Source organism: Nicotiana tomentosiformis, chromosome 8 (assembly GCF_000390325.3).
Source record: "Nicotiana tomentosiformis chromosome 8, ASM39032v3, whole genome shotgun sequence".
NCBI classification, from domain to species: Eukaryota; Viridiplantae; Streptophyta; class Magnoliopsida; order Solanales; family Solanaceae; genus Nicotiana; species Nicotiana tomentosiformis.
In genome coordinates this window covers 112,918,512-112,940,696 of record NC_090819.1, presented here as the reverse complement: position 1 = coordinate 112,940,696, position 22,185 = coordinate 112,918,512, and the positions used below count along the sequence as shown (strand labels likewise).

The 22,185-nt window shown below is 33.6% G+C and overlaps 2 protein-coding genes and 1 non-coding gene across 3 annotated transcripts; 2 read left to right on the top strand and 1 right to left on the bottom strand.

Moving 5' to 3' along the window:
* The first annotated feature begins 8,881 nt into the window (after positions 1–8,881).
* On the top strand, positions 8,882–12,061 carry LOC104094412 (probable caffeoyl-CoA O-methyltransferase At4g26220). The gene is made up of 6 exons (XM_009600344.4): positions 8,882–9,116; positions 10,230–10,303; positions 10,393–10,472; positions 10,851–10,995; positions 11,083–11,214; positions 11,366–12,061. The coding sequence occupies exons 2-6, from the start codon at positions 10,241–10,243 to the stop codon at positions 11,651–11,653; spliced, it is 708 nt and encodes a 235-aa protein (XP_009598639.1). The 5' UTR covers positions 8,882–9,116; positions 10,230–10,240; the 3' UTR covers positions 11,654–12,061.
* A 2,112-nt stretch (positions 12,062–14,173) lies between these two features.
* LOC104094411 (F-box/LRR-repeat protein At4g29420) lies at positions 14,174–19,635 on the top strand. Its single transcript, XM_009600343.4, has 2 exons — positions 14,174–14,721; positions 18,257–19,635. Exons 1-2 carry the CDS (start codon positions 14,256–14,258, stop codon positions 19,153–19,155), a joined length of 1,365 nt encoding a protein of 454 aa, XP_009598638.1. The 5' UTR covers positions 14,174–14,255; the 3' UTR covers positions 19,156–19,635.
* Positions 19,636–20,510: 875 nt separating this feature from the next.
* On the bottom strand, positions 20,511–20,582 carry TRNAP-UGG (transfer RNA proline (anticodon UGG)). The gene has a single exon. It is a non-coding gene; the product is annotated as a tRNA-Pro (tRNA).
* Between the last annotated feature and the right edge of the window lie 1,603 nt (positions 20,583–22,185).

The window sequence follows — 22,185 nt, the reverse complement described above, 5'->3', positions numbered from 1 at the left end:
TATAAATTTCAACTACAGAAACATTTTGCTCAAAGTCAAAGAAAAAGAACATAAAACCCCTTAATTTGTAGTTGCTAATGAACAACAACATTTTGATGATGACAACTTGTCATGACCTAAATTTTCCCTCCGTATAACGCTGTGACGGTACCTAGTCTCTACGACTAGGTAAGCCTAACATTCGCGGAATAAAAAAAATAAAAACAAAATTTTAACACCTAACTGTTCAAAAATACACAGCAAATCCCAAAACCCGGAATATCATGAATCACAACCTACAGAAGGAAAAATCTAGTGTCTCTATACATGAGAATTCTAACAAGGAAAATACAGAAGATAATGGACATGAGAAAGAGTAGAAGGGGACTCCGAGGTCTGCGGACGCGGCAGATATACCTTGAAGTCTCCAAAGCTGCCCTGGCTCACTGATAGTGCTGTTGATAAGGTGCACCTCGATCTGCACACGAAAAATATGTGCAGAAAGTAGCATGAGTACACCACAATCGGTACCCAGTAAGTGCCAAGTCTAACCTCGGTCGAGTAGTGACGAGGTCAGGTCAGGGGCCTACTGGTAATTATATAATAAAATAATATAGAGTGTAATACCGCAATAAAATAAAGGCTAAAATTTAACAATAATGGAATCATAGAAGGTAACAACTCAGTACACAGAAACACAACAGGGGATCTCCCGAGATACCGTCTCGTAGTCCCAAACGTAAATGAGCACGGGGATCTCCCGGAATACTGTTTCGTAGTCCTAAAGTAAATGTGCAGGGGAATCTCCCAGAATACCATTTCGTAGTCCCAAAGTAAATGTGTAGGGGAATCTCCCGGAATACCATTCCGTAGTCCCAAAGTAAATGTGCAAGGGAATCTCCCGGAATACCGTTTCGTAGTCCCAAAGTAAATATGCAGCGCGAGTGATAGAAATACAACTACATCACGAAATTCTTACAATTTAGCCTAAGTACCAGTGAGGGAAGAAGCAGAAAAATTCACTAAGCATGTTGCACATAATTCACATAAACAATTAAGATACGTAGACATGTTGTATTAGACTAAACATGATAGCTACATATATTGGAATAGCACAATTAAGAATGAAAATAGATTAGTATTCATTAAAATGGTATAACTCAAAATAACAGAAAAACATGTTGCTTCTCGGCAAAAAAATTGGGTTTTACCACAACTAGCCCGTGTACGTACTCGTCACCTCACGTACACGGCGCTCACATAGCACAATAGTTCCAAATCTTAAGAGAATTTCCCCCACGCAAAGTTAGGCAAGCCACTTACCTCGAACCAAGCTTAATCAATCGGTCACAATGCCTTTCCCACGAATATTCGGCTCTGAATGGCCCAAATCTAGGCAAACGTAATTACATATCATAAATACGACAATAATAGACTCATCTAATTAACAAAATAAACATTTTAACGAAAATTCCGAAATTAACTCAAAATTGCCCGTGGGGCCCACGTCTCGGAACCCAACAAAAGTTACAGAATATGAACGCCCATCCAACCACGAGTCTAACCATATAAATTTTACCAAAATCCGACATCAACTCGAACTTCAAATCTTCAATTAAAGTCTATGAAGATTTCTACCATTTTCAACCCAATCTTTACCCATTTGAACTTAACAATCTTTCCACAACCTTATTGGTATGTATACATGATACTCTTATACCCAAGAATCATATTATTAATCACCCATCTTTACTCCAAACCCGAAATTGAAGAATTGAGGAAAGAAATTCTTACCTCTTTGAAGCCCTAGCAAGATCCTTGTGAAATCTTCAAACCTTGAACAAGAATTGATGGATAAATGACTAAGTCTTCACTCTCTCTCTCTTTCTAAAAATGCTCTCACCTCTCTCTAAAATATCAGATTTTGGCTCAAAAATGAGCTTCAAGGGCTATAAATCGAAATTGGGTCGGGTCAAAAATTAAAAAGAATGGAAGCTCCGACGCAGTTATGCGGTCGCATAACATGTATGCAGTCAGCATACCAGCCGCATAATTTGGCCTCCAAAGCTGGGCGTTACTGACTCGGTTTGCGGTCATTATGCGGTCCGCATACTTGTTCTGCGGTCGCATAATGCACCGCAAAATAGGTCTGAGGTCGCATAGTGCACTGCAGATTTTTCTCAATTTTTTCCCCTCTACTGATCCACTTTGCGACCATTATGCGGTCCGCAGAGTGATTCTGCGACCGCATAGTGGTCGCAGAAATGATCCTTTTCCGACAAAATTTTTCTTTACACATCGGTGCATTGTTCAACCCAAAAAGTCCGAGCCGCGGCTCGCAAGCTCGCCACAAGAAATATCTATAATCTTTGTACTAATTGATCCACTTCGGCACTACCAAACCTTAATTTTCTTAGCAAAAATTTCTCCGGGGTCATTACACATAAGTCAACATCCGGTCAACCTTTTCAACTTAAATTCTAAACCTTGGGACTAAATGCTCCAAATTATTTTAAAACTTTACCGGACCCAAACCAATTACCCCGGCAAGCTAAATAACAACTGTAATTCATAATTTGAACAGAAAATAGGAAAACGGGATTATAATACTCAAAACGACCGGTCTGGTCAATCTTTGTACTAATTGATCCACCTCGGCACTACCAAATCTTAATTTCCTTAGCAAAAATTTCTCCGGGGTCGTTACACATAAGTCAACATCCGGCCAACCTTTTCAACTTAAATTCTAAACCTTGGAACTAAGTGCTCCAAATTATTTTAAAACTTCACCGGACCCAAACCAATTACCCCGGCAAGCCAAATAACAACTGTAATTCATAATTTGAGCAGTAAATAGGGAAACAAAATTATAATACTCAAAACGACCGACCGGGTCATTACACAACTGGAATTGTAACTTCTTTTTTAGAAGTACTCGTGTGTACAATTCTAAACAAAAAGGAGATATTTAACACTACAAAATATATGAAATTTCCTATTTCATTAACAAAATAAAAATAAAAACTAAACCTAAAAGGTAACTACTCCTAAATAGTAGAAAATCAATTAAAATAACTATTGCCAAATATTAAGCAAATAACTTAAATTACTATTTTATCCAACGTGAACTTTATTGTTGAAGGATAAAAAAGGCGAACGACATTTCGCTGAAGGCTTTCGTGCTTTTAATATAATATAATATATAAACACCTGAAGTTCATAATTCAATAAAGATAGATAGAAGAGAGAATGCCACCTTAGAGAAAAAATAACTCTTTGATCTATCGGTTGACTCTGTCTTTTTAACATCCTTGATCTTGATATATTTCCAGGAGCAGAGAAGAAATGAAATAAGAAATCAAATCTGTTTGGATGGAGATTGAGAAAGTCCTATACTCGATGTACTTCCATCTTAAAGTATTGAAAGAAAGGTAGGTAGCTTTGTCGAGTTTGAGAGGTGAGGCCATAAGAAAACATTATGAAAGAAAACTGCAATCGCAGTTACTCACAAGACCGTTGTGATCTTCGACTTAACTCCCAAAGGTAATCCACTTGGATATCCAAGGTTTAGCCAAAGTGTAGCTCCAGATCCCACTACTCATCATATTTAATTTTATTTTAATTTTATAAAAATAGATTTTTTTTCTTGTTGCTAATATAGAACAACAACAACAACAACAACAACAACCTAGTATAATCCCACTAATGTGGTCTGGAGAGAGTAATGTGTACGCAGACCTTACCCCTACCTTGGGGTATAGAGGCTGTTTCCGTAGACCCTAGGCTCCCTCCCTCCAAGAACTCCTCACCTTGCTCTTGAGGTGACTCGAACTCACAACCTCTTGGTTGGAAGTGGAGGATGCTCACCACTAGAGCAACCCCCTCTTGTCAAATTCTTGTTGCTAATATGTGAATACAAAATTAACTAATACAAATACGTGAATACAAAAAATAACTACTAATATAAATATGTGAATATAAATTTCAACTACAAAAACTTTTTGCTCAAAGTCAAAGAAAAAGAACATAAAACCCCTTAGTTTTGTAGTTGCTACTGAACAACAACATTTTGATGATGACAACTGGAATTGTAACTTCTTTTTTAGAAGTACTCGTGTGTACAATTCTAAATAAAAAAGAATTATATAAAATCACATTATGTATAGTTAAAAATCACAAAAGAATTATTAAAAAAATAAAAACTCCTAAACTAAGTTCAAAATGCACGTGTTTTACCTAACATATATTTATAAAGAATTAATTTATCAAAACTTTATTAACAAAAAAACCCTAAATTTTATTAAATAAAAATCCTTCCTAAACCTAAAAGGAGAAATCTAAATATAAATGAAATTAGAAATCAAACGAAACCTAACGTGAATTGCAAGAATTTAATATTGTTACCTTCGTAAACCTAAAAGGAGATATTTAACACTCCAAAATATATGAAATTTCCTATTTCATTAACAAAATAAAAATAAAAACTAAACCTAAAAGGTAACTACTCCTAAATAGTAGAAAATCAATTAAAATAACTATTGCCAAATATTAAGCAAATAACTTAAATTACTATTTTATTCAACGTGAACTCTATTGTTGAAGGGTAAAAAAAGCGAACCACATTTCGCTAAAGGCTTTCGTGCTTTTAGTATAATATAATATATAAACACCTGAAGTTCATAATTCAATAAAGATAGATAGAAGAGAGAATGCCACTTTAGAAAAAAAAAATAACTCTTTGATCTATTAGTTGACTCTGTCTTTTTAACATCCTTGATCTTGATATATTTCCAGGAGCAGAGAAGAAATAAAATAAGAAATCAAATCTGTTTGGATGGAGATTGAGAAAGTCCTATACTCGATGTACTTCCATCTTAAAGTATTGAAAGAAAGGTAGGTAACTTTGTCGAGTTTGAGAGGTGAGGCCATAAGAAAACATTATGAAAGAAAACTGTAATCGCAGTTACTCACAAGACCGTCGTGATCTTCGACTTAACTCCCAAAGGTAATCCACTTGGATATCCAAGGTTTAGCCAAAGTGTAGCTCCAGATCCCACTACTCGTCATATTTAATTTTATTTTAATTTTATAAAAATAGATTTTTTTTTTCTTGTTGCTAATATAGAACAACAACCACAACAACCTAATATAATCCCACTAGTGTGGTCTGGGGAGAGTAATGTGTACGCTGACCTTACCCCTACCTTGGGGTAGAGAGGCTGTTTTCGATAGACCCTCGGCTCCCTCCCTCCAAGAACTCCCCACCTTGCTCTTGAGGTGACTCGAACTCACAACCTCTTGGTTGAAAGTGGAGGGTGCTCACTACTAGAGCAACCCCCTCTTGTCAAATTCTTGTTGCTAATATGTGAATACAAAATTAACTACTACAAATACGTGAATACAAAAAGTAACTACTAATATAAATATGTGAATATAAATTTCAACTACAAAAACTTTTTGCTCAAAGTCAAAGAAAAAGAACATAAAACCCCTTAGTTTTGTAGTTGCTACTGAACAACAACATTTTGATGATGACAACTGGAATTGTAACTTCTTTTTTAGAAGTACTTGTGTGTACAATTCTAAACAAAAAAAGAATTATATAAAATCACATTATGTATAGTTAAAAATCACAAAAGAATTATTAAAAAATAAAAACTCCTAAACTGAGTTCAAAATCCACGTGTTTTACCTAACATATATTTATAAAGAATTAATTTATCAAAACTTTATTAACAAAAAAACCCTAAATTTTATTAAATAAAAATCCTTCCTAAACCTAAAAAGGAGAAATCTAAATATAAATGAAATTAGAAATCAAACGAAACCTAACGTGAATTGCAAGAATTTAATATTGTTACCTTCGTAAACCTAAAAGGAGATATTTAGCACTCCAAAATATATGAAATTTCCTATTTCATTAACAAAAAAAAATAAAAAATAAACCTAAAAGGTAACTACTCCTAAATAGTAGAAAATCAATTAAAATAACTATTGCCAAAAGCGAACGACATTTCGCTAAAGGCCTTCGTGCTTTTAGTATAACTAGTCTTAGTGTACGCGCGTTACGCGTGTATCCCAAGTCATGAGTAATTTTTTCTTTTAAAATCACATAAATGAGTATTAAGAAAAGTTTCTTGAATTATAAAAAGATTAAATGAAATAATATAATTTTCTAAAAATAATAAATATTAATTCAATTTAGCTAATTCTATAAAGAAATAAACATTATGCTACATAAGTCCTCATAAGCCTTAGAGTAATTTTGATACATGAATTTTATTTTTAGTTTAGAAGTCTAAGCAGAGTAGGTATAATGTATTAATTTGTATTAACAATGCTTACAACAACATTTCATTTTGTCAATAACTCTTAAACTTTTTTTCGAAAACAACTTTAAAAGGTAAGTCTAAATGTAGTTTTCAAATACCTTTTTCAACTTAACTTTATTTTTCAAACTAACAATATGCTTTAGTTTTACCTATTACTCCATTCACTGTAAAATAATTTTAGTATTATATATGTATATTATTTTTAAAAAATAGTACATGATTGAAAGATTTAAGAGAAAATGTCAACGTTAAAATAATATGGACATCCATAAATAGTTGTTTGAATTATAATATTTTTAGTGTCGTTGATAAATTCACATTAAAAATAATTTGATAAAGAAGTAAGAATGGTTCTTTTCTTATATGAAATTAAAAATAAACTTGGAACTTTTTAAGAAGAAATTAAATTGTGTTCAAAGTAAAAACATAACATTTTTACAATTCAAAATATAGATAAAAAGGGTATAAAAAAAAAATCCTAATTTCGTTTGGTAATCAACTAAAGTTTCCCATAACAGAAGTTAGAGTTTCCTTTTTAAATAGAATATTTTTGTTTAAAAAAAATTGAGTTTTCTCTAAGTTTGATAAAAGACGATTGATGATCACAGCAAACGAAAGAAATCTTGATCATAAAAGTACTCGGATACCTTATTGTGAATTATGCATACTTATATGGAAATATCTTATGAAAATTATTGTTATTTTATGATATATATAACCAATAACATAAAAATAATTTTATTAAATAATGTTATTAAGATTTGTTATATAAAATAAATTGACAAATTAATTCTGTTAGTCTTATGGGAATGAAGACATTGTCTTATAGCTCATAAAAAATTGATAAATTACAATGTAAAGTCCATAAATGACTAATGTTGATTTAATATTTTATAATAAATAGTTAAATTTATAGCAAAAATGTAGAATGTTGTCATTTGTTGGAATAATTGGAGAAAAACTTAATTACGTTTTGTTTACAATTGATTTTGTCTAAAGTTGGATATATTTCTATTAAAATTAGGAAATAATTAAATGATGATATATTTTATTGGTCAACAAAGCACATTGCTATTTTAAAATTTAAGTTTTCTTCTCCAACAATAAAAAAACTTTTTTTGAGTCATAGCATACGTGAGTTAGGACTAATTACATATAATTTCAAATAAGGAAAGATATAATATGTAGAATTTTAATTGATTTTAAAATCCTAAATTTTAGGAAAATAATTAAATGACTATTTTGTCTAGTGTGAAATTTATTTTTTAAAGGGCAAAAAAGGCGAACGACATTTCGCTAAGGGTTTTCATGCTTTTAATATAGTACTAATATCTATGAATAATTGGTAGAATATATGTACCTAAAGCAATATTATGTTTTGTCTTCATCTTATAAAAATGAATACAAGGATTTAGACCAAAAAAAGTAATAGACTGGTATGATAAATAATAAAATTGCACGAACAAGAGGTAAAACTGGAACATTCCAAATATAAATCTTAATTAGGCATGTGAAAATACTTCTCAACCAAATTTTTTTTGAAATTTATTTTGAACGATTAATCGTGATATATATAAAGCAAATAAGCAACAACCAAAAGAGGAAAAGAAAAAAGAGATGTAGGGGAAATAATATTTATTTTGCTTTTTAATAATATTTGATTAGAACACATAAAATAATTATGAAACAATAAAGTAAAAAATTTTGAACTGGGCGTTGAGAATAAAATCACCGACAAACTTCTTCTTACGCTATAAGAATATGGTTGTAGATTTAAAAAGTATATGAAGTTTATCACCTAGGATTTGTTGATCGACCACGGTTGATTATCATTATCAATTCAAAAAAAATAGGCACTTAAATTTCATGGCATGTAATCGGTGAAAAGAGTCTCTTTATAAAGATATTGGGGCTCTTGACGTTTTGACTTGGAATCAAGTTACAACAGATTGTCCCAAAGTTGATTCAAACTCCCAAGAGGGAAGAGTTACAATGTCACTACAAATCGAAGCAAACCAAATCTTTTCGATTGCAATTCAAATACAATTGGTGCAGGACGTCACCTTAAATTCTAAACGGAACATGAGGCATCTCCCCTATCAATAAGTAATTTAGTTGAAATAGGACGGAAAACTTAATGATAATAGTTTTTCTAAAGTAGGTTAAGTATTTATTATTGAAACTCAAAAATAAAGTTTTGGTAGGAGATGAAAGTGACGAATTCTTAGCCAACTTGAAAATCTTAAATATTAGTTCATCTAGTATTAAAATACTAATAGAGATTACAATTTTATCCAACATAGAATGGAGCTTAGTTCTCTTTTCAAAGGGTATAAAACTCTATCAATATTTTAGGAATATTTTAATTGTTTATCATTTAGCGTTTTAATATTTATATTTTTATAATAATATAGATATAGATATAAATAAATATTTTTATAATAATATAGATAGATAGATAAAGATATATAGATAGATAGATAGATATTAATTATTATTAGCATTACTTCGGGAAGTATTATTTGTACGTGTATAGACCTTTGTACAAATATTTTAAGTGGAAACAGTTTGTTCGATACCCAACTGATGCCTCTTCTCTAGAATATTCTGTATACCCTCTCTCCCTCTCAAGCTCGTATCCTTCATTTTGACAGAAGTGACGGCATCTTTTTTCAAAAGTTAACGAGAAACCAAAACAGATGTGAAGACCGTCAGGAACTCATTTGGATTTTCACTTCATTTGAGCGGAGAATCCCATATTCTTGCTTTTCTTCTGAAAGCTAAGATTTAATCAAATCGAGCGGGGTACTCTCTCTTTCTCTTCCTTTTTCTCTGGAATTTTGGGAATCAGATGCTTTGTATTGTTATTAGAACTATAATCATGTCTGTTGACTTTCTCTATTATCTACTCATACACTTCTAGTATTGTTGTACACAAAGATCCAGTGTGTGTGATTCTGAGATTTATTAGTTTTGATAGGCACTGTGTTTTTTTTTTCTTCTTTTTCAATTCGAGTACAAAGTTAAGGATTGTCAATTTAACCACTTGTAGCAGGTAATTCTATTTCCTAAGTTACGATATAAGACTTGCTATGAAGATTTATCTATGGTTGCAAGATTTGAATTTGATGGCGTAAAAAAACTATACACTCCCAGTGCACACAACTTAAATTGATCTATTTCTATCGATTAAACAATAAGGGCTGCATGTTCTAGATAAAACTGAGATTATATCCTTTTACCTATGGGGTGGGCGGGTGGCCACAGCAATATAGCACTTTATGTTTGGTTGTATCTGTAATCTCTCTTTATAGATTGTTTGTGCAGCTTTTCTATGTTAAAAGAATAGAAGAAAAGATCAAATTGTTAGTAAAAAGGGATATTTAAACAGCAAACCGTTTTGATTATACGTTGAACGATTGTAAGATTTTGTGGAAAAAAGAAGAAATAGCATATTATCATTATTTACCAAAGAAAAAAATAAATGAATGAGTGGTACTGTAAATTAGCTAGGCTTACTTACCTACTTCAGTGAGCTGAATCCCTATCCTTTCTCTTGCAAGTCTCAGTTAGACATGGGCTAAGTTGAATTCAATGTGGATCATACCTTACATTCCTCCTCGGACACCTTTGTTCTTGAAAGCTTTTCCAACCATATGACATCAAGGAATTGAAGGCCATTTTCCAAGAAGCGTGTTAGAATGATAAAATTAATATGGTAGCTAAAGAGGCATTTTTGACTGAATTTAGATCATGTTGTCACAATAAGTCTTTATTTAGATGCTCAAGAAACTCAACTGGAAGTTCATCTTTTAAATATCAATACGTTAAGATTCATTTAGTGCCCTAAGTTTTCACCTGAACTTTGCTAGTTTTTCATTCTAATTTGTTGTTTTCCTTTGTATTCTTTTTGTCAAGAACTAGAAGAAATGGAAGACAAGACGAAGTTGATGTCTACCAAGGGACTGCTGCAGAGTCAAGAATTGTATGAGGTACTCTTTTCTTATATGCATTTTGCTGTCCCACTTTTTCTTTCTTTTATTGAAATTACTGATCAGCTATTGTTTTCTCATGGCGAAAGTATATTCTGGAGACTAATGTGTATCCACGCGAACCAGAGCCTCTCAAAGAGATTAGAGATATTACTGCCAATCATCCACGGTATTTTAATGCTCTCGTCATCCTATCCCATACTTGAGATGATTAATCATATTTAAAAATCGCCAAACTTCTTTTGATCATCTAATTCTTTAAACAAGGCAGGGACATTCACCACATATTATTGTTACATATGGGGCCATTTTCAATGTAGCATCTCTACCCTCATTAGGTAGGGGTAAGGTCTGCGTACACACTACCTTCCCCAGACCCCACTTGTGAGATTTCACTGGTTTTTTTGTTGTTGTTGTTATGGGGCCATTTTCAATGTCATTCTTAACATGATGTTACATCTGAATCATGAAAGGCATAAGCATTTGTCTGTTTATGTAATATAGCTGGTTTCTAAAGTGTATCATTTTGCATTTATTACAACCTCAGATGTCTGATGGCGACTGCACCAGATGCAGGCCAAATGATATCCATGCTATTGGAACTAGTAAACGCCAAAAAGACAATAGAAATTGGAGTGTTCACAGGATATTCCTTGCTACTTACAGCTCTTACAATTCCTGATGATGGCAAGGCCAGTATCAACTGTAAATCTTTGTTTTCGCCCTAAAATGTCTTCTCTAGTGCATATAATAACATCTAAACAACTATGTTGGTGCAGATTACTGCCATAGACCTTGATCGGGACGCATATGAGATGGGAATGCCAGTAATCAGAAAGGCTGGACTTGAGCACAAAATCAATTTCATCCAATCTCCAGCTTTACCGGTCCTTGACAAACTGTTGGAAGATGTGAGAAAAAATAACTCAATATCTCTCTGTTATTTCTTGTACTTGGTTCCTAACCCTTTGGGATGGATTTAACAGAATAATGAAAAAATAAAAGACAACTAGAATCATGTATCTTCTTCTTATATGCTGCTTTTCATGGAATCAATTGTAGAATGACAACAAAGAAAGTTATGACTTTGCATTCATTGACGCGGACAAAGTGAATTATCAAAAGTATCACGAGAGACTGCTGCAGCTTGTGAAGGTTGGAGGTATAATAGTATATGATAACACACTGTGGTCTGGAACTGTTGCAATGCCAGAGGAGTCTGTTTCAGAATTATTGAAAGCAGTCAGACATCACACCATTGAATTTAACAAGTTCTTGGCTGCTGATACCCGCATTCGACTTTCTCAAGTACCTTTAGGGGATGGAATTACAATCTGCAGGCGCTTGTGATCGTATATTTTACTCAAATGTCGCATAGTACCTAGAAAGTACTTTCAATCCTTTGGATTTTGTTACTACTGGTGTTTCTTTTACTTTGTTTACCTTAATTATTTTTGGTGTCAATACTTTTCTTTTCTTCAGTATTTTCATCTTAGCTTTCTTTTACTCTTGTATTTTTCAAACCTGTTTTGAAAATGCATTTCTTGAGTCGGAGGTCGGAAACAGCCTCTCTAACTCACACAAGGTAGAGATAAAGTATGCATACACTGCACTCTCCTTAGACTCCACTTATGGAATCACATTGGGTATGTTGTTGTTGTTATGGTTTCTTGTGAATAAATTGACAGATCTGGCTGTACCTGTGTGAATGTATTGTGTCTCTATAGTTTGAAATAAATAAAAATTCTTGTTATATGACCCCATGCATCCACCTTTGTTATTCTATAATGTCTTGTGGAAAGAAATGGATTTGGGGAAGAAAATGAGGTAAAATGTGTGGAGATGTAAAATAAAACCTTTGCTTCTAAAAACTAGTAAGTAATTATACCAGATATCCGATATTTTTGCTTTGGTTTAACGATATTTATATTGATTACAAACTTTAATATATACTTTTTTATCTTGATTTTATTTTTAATTAAATTAGCTTTAGAGTACGCGCATGGTGCGTGTTCTTTATTTCAATGACTATTGATCCTATTTAGCCAACTTAATAAAGAAAAAAATTATATCATGCAAAAGTTATATAGCTTCGATATATGAGTTGTGCAATTGCTTTAATAGCTCTAAGAGAGTAGAATAATATACTGACTTGTCAAATATCATATAACTATACTATGTTCTCATAGCCTTAAGAAAATAAATTTTATTTGCTCAAAGTACCTCGTATAAATTTCATGTTATTCCTATTGAACTCAAATTGAAGAATACGAAAAACAATAAGGTACTCCATATATTGTTACATATAATTATCATACAAATAATTTTATTAGATTAGTAATATTTAAATGCAACAAAGTTTACTAGAAAGAAATAAAATGAAATAAATTAAATTATTATATCATTATGATATGAGATAAAATTTGCTTAAATATTATTTTATATTGTTAATGTACTCAAAATAAATTAAATTATTTACAATGTTAGAGTATTATTTAGCTGCTAAATCCTAATGTAGGATCTTGTATTGGAGTGCAAACCCATAATCAGACATTTATAGACAATTCTTAAATAGAAAATTATAATTTGAGATTTTAACGAATATAAAAAATATGTTTGTACCTTTTTGTTTCGGTTATATACACTAAATTTATAAAATGTGTGTTTTTTTATGTCACACTAATAAAAGTTCTCAAAAGGAAGTTTAGATATTTTAATGTTTCAATCTTCCTTAAACATGTAAACGCTTGCACTCCTATATAAGTACTAAATTTTAGTTTTTTAAGTCCTAAATATTGGGACCTTTTGCATTGTTTATATAAGGAAATAATTAATAACAATAATTTTAGTTGATTTTAGAATCCTAAATTTTAGGAAAAATAATAAAATGCCTATTTTGTCCCGTATAAACTTTATTTTTAAATGGTAAAAAAGACGAACGACATTTCGCTAAGGGCCTTCGTGCTTTTAATATAGTATAGATATAGATATAGATTAAATAAAAACCTTAACCAAGCTTTTTCATGAGAAATATTTAAATTCATCTCTTTTTTTAAATAAACTAACACACCATTTGGTTCCGATATTAGTTATGCAGAGATTATTAATACAAGATTTGTTTATGGGTAATTAATAACACAAGGATTGTTTATGCGATGATTAATATCACAAGGGTTGTTATGTGAGGATTAATAATAAAAATTTATTATGCGATGATTAATAATAAAAATTTATTATGCGATGATTAATAATGAATACTTTAAGGGCATTTCTTGTCTTTAAATAATATAGTATCCTTATTTCACATTCTATCAGCATAAAATAATACATCAATTCATACATAACCAATGCAAGTATTATTTAAAAGATGCAAAATTGCAACCAAACAAGGTACTCATTCTCTCAATTTAGATGACATACTTTCCTGATTAGTTTGTTTAAAAAAGAATGATATATTTATATAATTGGAAATAATTCAACTTTAAACTCGTCATTTTACTAATTTTATCCTTAATGAGAAGCTTTTATAACCACACAAATGTCATGACCCCTTAAAGTTTTTACCTCTTAAGCTTTTAAGACCACAAATTTCAAAAACTTTTTTTTTCCCTTAAATTCCGTACCGAGTCAAACTACCCATCTAAATTGAAACGGAGAGAGTAGTATTTAGCTATGCTGAATTAATTAGGAGTTTAATTCTCCAATTCAAGCAACCAAACAGGCTCTAATAGTTGCAATTGCACTATTTGTAAAGATTGGTTAAACCAACCTATTTATCATACATTAAAAAGAAATATTAACTGAATTAATCAAAAACGAACTCCTTAAAATTACTTTTTTTAAAAAAAGCTATTTTAACATCAAAGTAAGGGATGTTTGGTAGTTTGGTCAAAGAGAGTCTCTGAATCTTAGACATAGAAGTGACATCTGTTGTAATTCCCACTCCGTTGCTATGGATATGGATAACCTACCTCCCCCGTTAATCCTCGAAATCCTCAGCCGACTAGCTGACTCAACGGATCTAGCTCGTTGCCGAGTCGCGTCGAAAACCCTGAACGCACTCTCTCGCGATGTCCGATCCATCAATCTCTACTGCTCCTCCGATCGTTACACCAAGTCCCGATCTCCTGAAACCCGGGATTCCATTACACCCTTCAAGCGAATCTTCAATAAACTGATTTCTGAGTTGAGCATTGTGGAAGCCGTTTCCATTGGGGTCGATAAACCTTTCGGAAAGGTGTCTTACGGCGATGCGACACCGTTCGGAATTGCGAATGATTTGTACTTGACGGATGTTAATTTTGTTGCCCACTGGTTGCCTAAGGTTAACCAAAACTTGAGAGCTCTTTCCATATCGGACCTTTGGGTTCAGTCTCGTTGGCAACGATCAAATGTCCTTGCTCTTATCTCTTCCTATTGTGAGTTCCTCTCTCAATAACACATAACCATTTGGATTTCGAAAGTCAAACTAATTATTCTTTGACTGTGATTTTTTAATATACCCTTTTAAATATTTTAAATTTTGTATTATTATGATTTATAGCACTTTTTATATCGTTTTCAACAACAATTCAGTAAAATCTTACTAATGGGGTCCGGTAAGGTTATTGTGTATGCAAACCTTACCCATACCCCGAAGGCTATTTCCGAAAGATCCTCGAGCCAAGAAGACAAAAGGACAAAAAAAGACAATAGACAAAAGGACAAAAAAAAGACAATATTAGTATCACCACAACAATTATAGAAAAAATATGAATACTATGAAATCCAGAAGAAAGATTCAAAGCAAAAGCGATAGCTAGTAAATAGGACCTGCACTGAAAAGCAAAATAGTAAGACACAACATTGCCACTAGTTATCTTAGACAAAAACACTACCTGGCTAGTCTCACAATGGTACGAAGTAAGGCAAGACTCAACTACCTCATAACCTATAACCCTAATACTCGACCTTCACATCTTCCTATCAAGTGTCATGTCCTCGGAAATCTGGAGCCTCGCTATATCCTGCCTGATCACCTCTCCCCAATACTTCTTAGGCCACCCTCTACCTCTTCTCATGCCCTTCACAACCAGCCGCCCACACCTCCGTATCGGAGCATGTGGGCTTCTCCTCTTAACATGTCCGAACCATCTAAGCCTCGCTTCTCGCATCTTGTCATCGATGGGGGCAACTTCTCCCGAATATCATCATTCATAATCTTATGTATCCTAGTGTGCCCGCACATCCACCTCAATATCCTCATTTCTGCTACTTTCATCTTCTGGATATGTGAGTTTTTAACGGGCCAACACTCAACCCCATACATCATGGTTGGTCTAACCACCGCTTTATAGAACTTACCTTTGAGTATCGGTGGCACTCTCTTGTCACACAGGACTCCAGATGCTAACCTCCACTTCCATCCTACCCCAATATGGTGTGTGACATCCTCGTCGATCTCCCCTCCCCTGGATAATCGAACCAAGGTACTTGAAGCTGCCTCTACTAGGGATGACCTGTGATTCAAGTCTCACATCCACGCCCACTTCCCCCGGCTCAGCGCTGAACTTACACTCCAGGTATTTCGTCTTCGTCCTGCTCAACTTGAAAACCTTAGACTCAAGAGCATGTCTCCAAACCCCCAGCCTCTCGTTAACATCGGCTTGCGACTCATCAATCAGAACTATGTCATCGGCGAATAGCATGCACCATGGTACCTCCCCTTGAATATGGTGTGTTAACGCGTCCAACACCAGGGCGAATAAGAACGGACTGAGCGCAGAACCTTGGTGTAACCCCATTACAACCAGAAAATGCTCAGAGTTGCCTCCCACTGTCCTAACCCGAGTCTTAGCCCCATCATATATGTCCTTAATCGCCATAATGTAGTGAACCGATACACCTTTTGCCTCCGGACATCTCCAGAGAACTTCTCTATGAACCTTGTCATACGCTTTCTCTAGGTCAATAAACACCATGTGCATATCCTTCTTCCTCTCTCTGTACAGTTCCACCAACCTCCTAACAAGGTGTATAGCTTCTGTAGTCGAACGACCCGGCATGAACCCGTACAGGTTGTCGGATACAGACACTGTCATCCTCACCCTCGCTTCAACTACCTTCTCCCACATTTTCATGGTATGACTCAGTAATTTGATACCCCTATAATTGTTACAACTCTGGATATCACCTTTGTTCTTATACAATGGAACCACCGTACTCCACCTCCACTCATCCGGCATCCTCTTCGCCTTAAAAATAACATTAAACAACCTAGTCAACCACTCCAAACCTGCTCTCCCCACACTTCCAAAATTCCACCGGAATCTCGTCTGGCCCGGTCGCTCTACCCCTACTCATCTTACGCATAGCTCCCGCAACCTCCTCAACCTCGATACGCCTGCAGTACCCAAAGTCATGGTGACATTTTTTACATTGTTTTCAAATATGTAAAATTTTATTTCGAAAAACATAAATATTCTATGTCCAGTTGTCAGCTAACATGTCAGTCTGGAATGGTTGTTGCCGGAAGAACAAAGAGTTCTCTGTATACAGTTGAATTCCCCACCCACGGAATAATATATTACTCCCTCTGGTCTAATTTATGTGGTATTGTTTGACTCGGTATGAAATTTAAGAAAGTCTTTATGTGGTATTGTTTGACTCGGTATGAAATTTAAGAAAGAAAAGACTGACTTTTGAAATGTCGTCTAAAACAAGCCATAGATCTTTGTGTGGTTATAAATCATCTCATTAACAGCTTGTTTGGATGGTTGTTACTTGTTGTATCGTATCGTATTGTTACTTTAAAATTTAAATACAATGTTTGTTTTAATTGTTACTTAAATTTTATTGTATCGTATCGTTAAATCCGTCGTTACGTAACAACGAAAATTGTCACTTTATGGAACGACCGATTTGGTGTGGTCACGTCGTTACCTTATTTTTTCCTCTCATCTTGCCTTTTCTTATTATTAAATAATCTTATTTTATCCTTTACCTTACCTTTTTATATAATAATTTATATCGTACCTTACTTTTTCTTTATAATATTGTTAGTTTATTCTTCATATTGTTAGTGCATAACATCGTAAAACGATGGCAAACAATACAATCTATCCAAACATTGTATATATCAAAATGATACAGTACAATACAATACTATACGGTACATTATAAAACGATACATAACAATCATCCAAACAAACTGTAAGGGTAAAATTAGAAGTTTAAAGTTAAATTATTTTTAAATATATTACTATGACTCAATTTTTGTGGCATTGTTGATTGGGCATGCAATTTAAGAAATAAAGTAAGACTTTTGAAACTTTTGATCTTAAACAAGCTATGTATCTTTGTTTGGTTATAAATCATATTATTAAGGATAAAATGAGAAGTTTAAAGGTAAATTGCTTCTAAATATTGCATGTTTCAGTTTTCACCTTGCTCTTCTGTGATTATATTTTATACTTGTATTTGGGAAGGGGGAAGAGGTGTAACAAGTGAACACCCCCATCCCTCCCCTTAAATAAGGATAGAAAAAAATGGAAATTGATAATAGGCAGGAAAAAGGGACCAGTCTTTCACTTTGGTTTTTCTTCGGTCTCAAGAAAGCAAGAGAATGAATAACCAAGAAAAACGAAGGAAGGAACTTTGAAAAGGAAACGGAATTTTAACTTTATTAATTTTGAATTTTTTTCTATCCAGTGCATTCCATGTTATAGCCTAATCCTAGCCCTTAGATCAACTAAATGAATTAAAAATGGCCTTCCCCTGCATCCAACGATGGGGAAAAGGAACTCATTATTTACTCCCATGATAGTGATGTATTGTTCTTTTTGTCTCAGTTTCTTGAATTACTGTTCTTGCCTTTGTCATTTACGTTGAGCGATCTGGTGATCTTTTGATGATTAGAAGTAGACATATATGAGTGAAAGCCAGGAATACTGAAGTGTTTTCTCGTGTATGCAGGCCCTCATCTTCTTGAATTAGAGATTAAGAATTCTTGGCTGTCCGTGGATGGTTTGCTTCTGATGCCCAAGCTTACAACTTTGACACTGGAATTTATTACGTTGTATGATGAAAACCTAGACAAGGTGAACCAGTGCTTCCCATATTTGCAAGTTTTGAATCTGATTGGGGTCGAAGGACTTAAAGAACCTAAGATTCATCTCGAGCACCTCAAACATTGTCATTGGACAGTGTCAAGCGGCCCACGTTATTTGACTATAGTTGCACCCAAACTTGTCCAACTCAACCTTCGTTGTGTGAAGCCAAAGATGCTTGTTATTGATACCCCATCCCTGTCTTATCTACACCTCACTCTCCAGGGAGCACGCAGCCTCAAAGTGCAAGAGTTTCACAACTTGGATACCCTGCATCTCGTGTCACCCGACCTTGGCAACCTGCTTTGCTCATTTCAATTTGGTAGAACCGTTAACAATTTAGTGTTGGGTGCAAAAAATCGAACAGAACTATTAGGACAGATAACATTTTGCTTTGAAATGCTGTTTGTTGAATTTCCTAATGTTAAATCTATCACTGTAGCACCTCAAGTTTGGGCAGCGTTTCAGTGGAACTTTTCTGTTGGTGATTTAGAATTAGAAGTGAGGACATATCCCAAGGGGTTGAAGGAGATTACTGCATATTTGATGATGCTTAATGTTGACATGACGTTAAAATTCATTTCCCATATAGTGAATAGTTGCACTAGCTTATGTGACATGGCATTGTTTATTCCCCGTGGTCTTCGCTCTAATGATGCCAGCGACTTCATAACAAAGTGCACTGCCCAATGTTCGAAGGTAAGGTTGAGATGGGGAACATGGAAAGAAGGAACAAAAGATGCCTGGATTATTGATGGCGTGTAGTCATTCAGACTGCCTGAAGCTTCTTTGCAATTAGAAAGAAGATTGATTTATCTGTTTGGATGTTCAACACTACTCGACAAGAACATTGTTTCCTTCAAGTTTGGTGTAGTACTATAATCTCACGGATTACGGACAACACTAAAGCAGTAGAAACGCAAAATTTAGCCTGTACTGTTAGTGCCAGGGTAAGCTTTCTGGTTGGTTGGTTGGTTTTTCGCTGGCTTCATTTGTTGCATCTTTGGCAGAGGCAGGCTCAAGATTTGGAAGTTGGGGGCACCATTGTCGAATAAAAATTTAAGCAAATGCTGGAGTAGGAATCGAACTCCGGCAGCGCATTAAAAGTCAAGTTGTTGATGTTATTTCTATAGAAGATGATGACTGGTGTTCTTAATTGTGATCGGTTTTGTGCCTAAAGTAAAACGTCATGTCATCGTTGATGCTGTGAATTAGTACCCCGAAAGTTAAGCTTTTGCCACTAAATTTTTTCTATTGCTATAAAATTCGAAAAATGTAGAATTAAGTAGCTAAAGAAATCAATTGCATTCTGTGAAAAAAAACAAATAAATTGCTTTCGCCTCCAATATTGGTTGATGAATCTTTGTAGTTGGTACCATTCAAATAAGTGGAGTACCTTTTTATGGTGTAGAAAATGAATTAAGTTTAACAGTGACTATTTAATAAGGTTCTTTTCGTGTTGCCTTTATAAGATTGTTACTCTATATTTATGACTATCAAAAGAGTTGTATTTTTTAAGGAGCGTTTAGGTGGTGAAAACACATGCTTACTCGCTCTTGCCCATATCTCCAGCAACTCCCTGAAAGTCTTTCATATCTGAGTCTGTTTATAGTCAGTGAGTCATGGAAGGAGCTAACTTATTTCAGAATTAGTTGTCAAGAAATGGAAGAAATTAAAGCAGCCACTACCTCTCTTTGTTACGTGACACTATTTTCTTAATACGAGATAAGTCTTTCTGCATTTAAAAATAATTTATTTTTTTCAATTTACTTTTTAACGGTAACATAGTTACACGAAATGACATATGAAAGAATAAAAGTTCTAAAAGTTATTGTTTTTTTTTGAATTTGTGCTACTTTTCTGGTTTCTGTTGGGGTTACAGATCTATTGTCTATGACCCGAGTGTCTCCCGAAAACAAGCTCTCTGTTCCTTCGGGGTAGGGGTAAGGTCTGCGTACATTCTACTGGGTTGTTGTTGAATTCTGTGCTCCAATAAAATAAATTCACATAAAGAAACTGAAGGAATACTTTTTACTGTTTTAGTAAGTAAAGGAAAAGGAAATTAAAAGAAATAGAAACAGTTTAGAAAAATGTAACGCTAAATAGCATCTGTAAAAAGTGGGGCGTTCCGAGAATCGAACTCGGGACCTCTCGCACCCAAAGCGAGAATCATACCACTAGACCAAACGCCCAAGGTACATTATTTCGTTATTTATTTCAATATTTATCAACAACATACTAATTGGTGATAGGTAAAACCTCAAATGTAAATGCGATAGTGCCAGCTGGACAATCGATTTGGAAGGTTGTGAAAAAGAACGACTGCTTTCTCGTCAAAGAGTTTGAAAATGAACACTCATACTTACGGTTCAATAAAGAAAGCAACGATATTTACGACGTTAATTCCTACAAACACTCTGATTTGCCCATTAAACACATGATTAAAATGCACACTCTTATCTAGTAGGCGAAGTGTGATTTTCTTTTTCTTAATTTATTTTTTCAGGTTAGGGTGGAAAGTTTATGCTTAGATACACTAATGATTCACCGTTCAGCTAGAGAGAAAGAACTCTTCAGTTTTTCTGTAACTACTATAATTTGATTTAAGAAGCAGAATAAACCTGTTTTATTACTTAATGAGACAAGTGAATGAGTATATCTGTTTGAGTTAATCATTTTCTCATAGTCTTCAAGCTATTCTCCATAAAGCCTTTAAAATCCCAAGGGGGCCAATAAAATCGAGCATGTCGTGTGTGTTATCTTATGATCGACGTGCTGTTTCAGTGTAGTGCAACACATACTTACTACTACGTATTATTAGATGAAATTATCTTTATCGCTGTTTGCTAGTTAGGCCTGACTATTGTAATATAATGCCCTTTATAGACTTGGGACGTATGAAGGTTATTACGATTAGCCTTAAAAAGGTGATCCTGGATTTTGAACATGATCTTTGCATGCGGCAGTTTACTCGTTATTGCTTTAATCATATTCTTAATTATGTACTTGAAGCTGTTGATTGGTAATTAACTTTTTTTTAGGCAACATTTATTGGTACCTTAATACAAATGGTAACCTGTTATAACATGTCTACATTGATGATATAACATAGAAAACTCATAACATTATAACATAAATCCTTAATGGTCACTCTTATGGGTCAGCTTGATTCTTGCTGAGAAATTTTCATAAAGCACAACAATTTAGAACTTAATTACTATGCGTCACTATAGTTTGCCTAATTATCATTCTTAGCAACTATTCAATTGTTACCAACTTGTATCACTCGCTCTAAATAGTTGTATCACACATATAATATACTGAAATACAGTAATACATACAGTTATTATCATTGTGTGTGACTCAAATTCACTCTAATGGTTGTATCAATACATATAATGCACTGAAATATATATATGTATAACTATATGTAACTCCATACACTGTATATACTATATTTAATGTTGGAGTTTTGCTACAAAATAGAAACAGTAGCTATCAATTATAATTATTTCAAAGTGCATTTATGTATGGTAAATACATTGTATAAGTTAGTTACACCATTTAATTTTTCCATTCTTGAATATGACAATTGTGATCTTTACACAAATAGTCAGTCATATTCATTATTTATTTTTTATAGCCATATACATATATTATACAATGATTATATACAATTATACATATATAATATATAAATTATTCATATATTATACCTCCACCGGCTATTTTTAGTTTAATCAGTTGGGTGGATGACTATTTGGGTTAATTCTTCATGACAAAATTCACTTTGGA

What these genes read in the sequence shown, in the direction of transcription:
- LOC104094412 (XM_009600344.4), top strand. Translation starts at nt 10,241, where the DNA reads ATGGAAGACAAGACGAAGTTGATGTCTACCAAGGGACTGCTGCAGAGT. An exon ending in AGAGTCAAGAATTGTATGAG is followed by an intron (nt 10,304 to 10,392) that starts GTACTCTTTTCT and finishes TCATGGCGAAAG; the next exon opens with TATATTCTGGAGACTAATGT. An exon ending in ATTACTGCCAATCATCCACG is followed by an intron (nt 10,473 to 10,850) that starts GTATTTTAATGC and finishes TTACAACCTCAG; the next exon opens with ATGTCTGATGGCGACTGCAC.
- LOC104094411 (XM_009600343.4), top strand. Translation starts at nt 14,256, where the DNA reads ATGGATATGGATAACCTACCTCCCCCGTTAATCCTCGAAATCCTCAGC. An exon ending in TGCTCTTATCTCTTCCTATT is followed by an intron (nt 14,722 to 18,256) that starts GTGAGTTCCTCT and finishes TCGTGTATGCAG; the next exon opens with GCCCTCATCTTCTTGAATTA.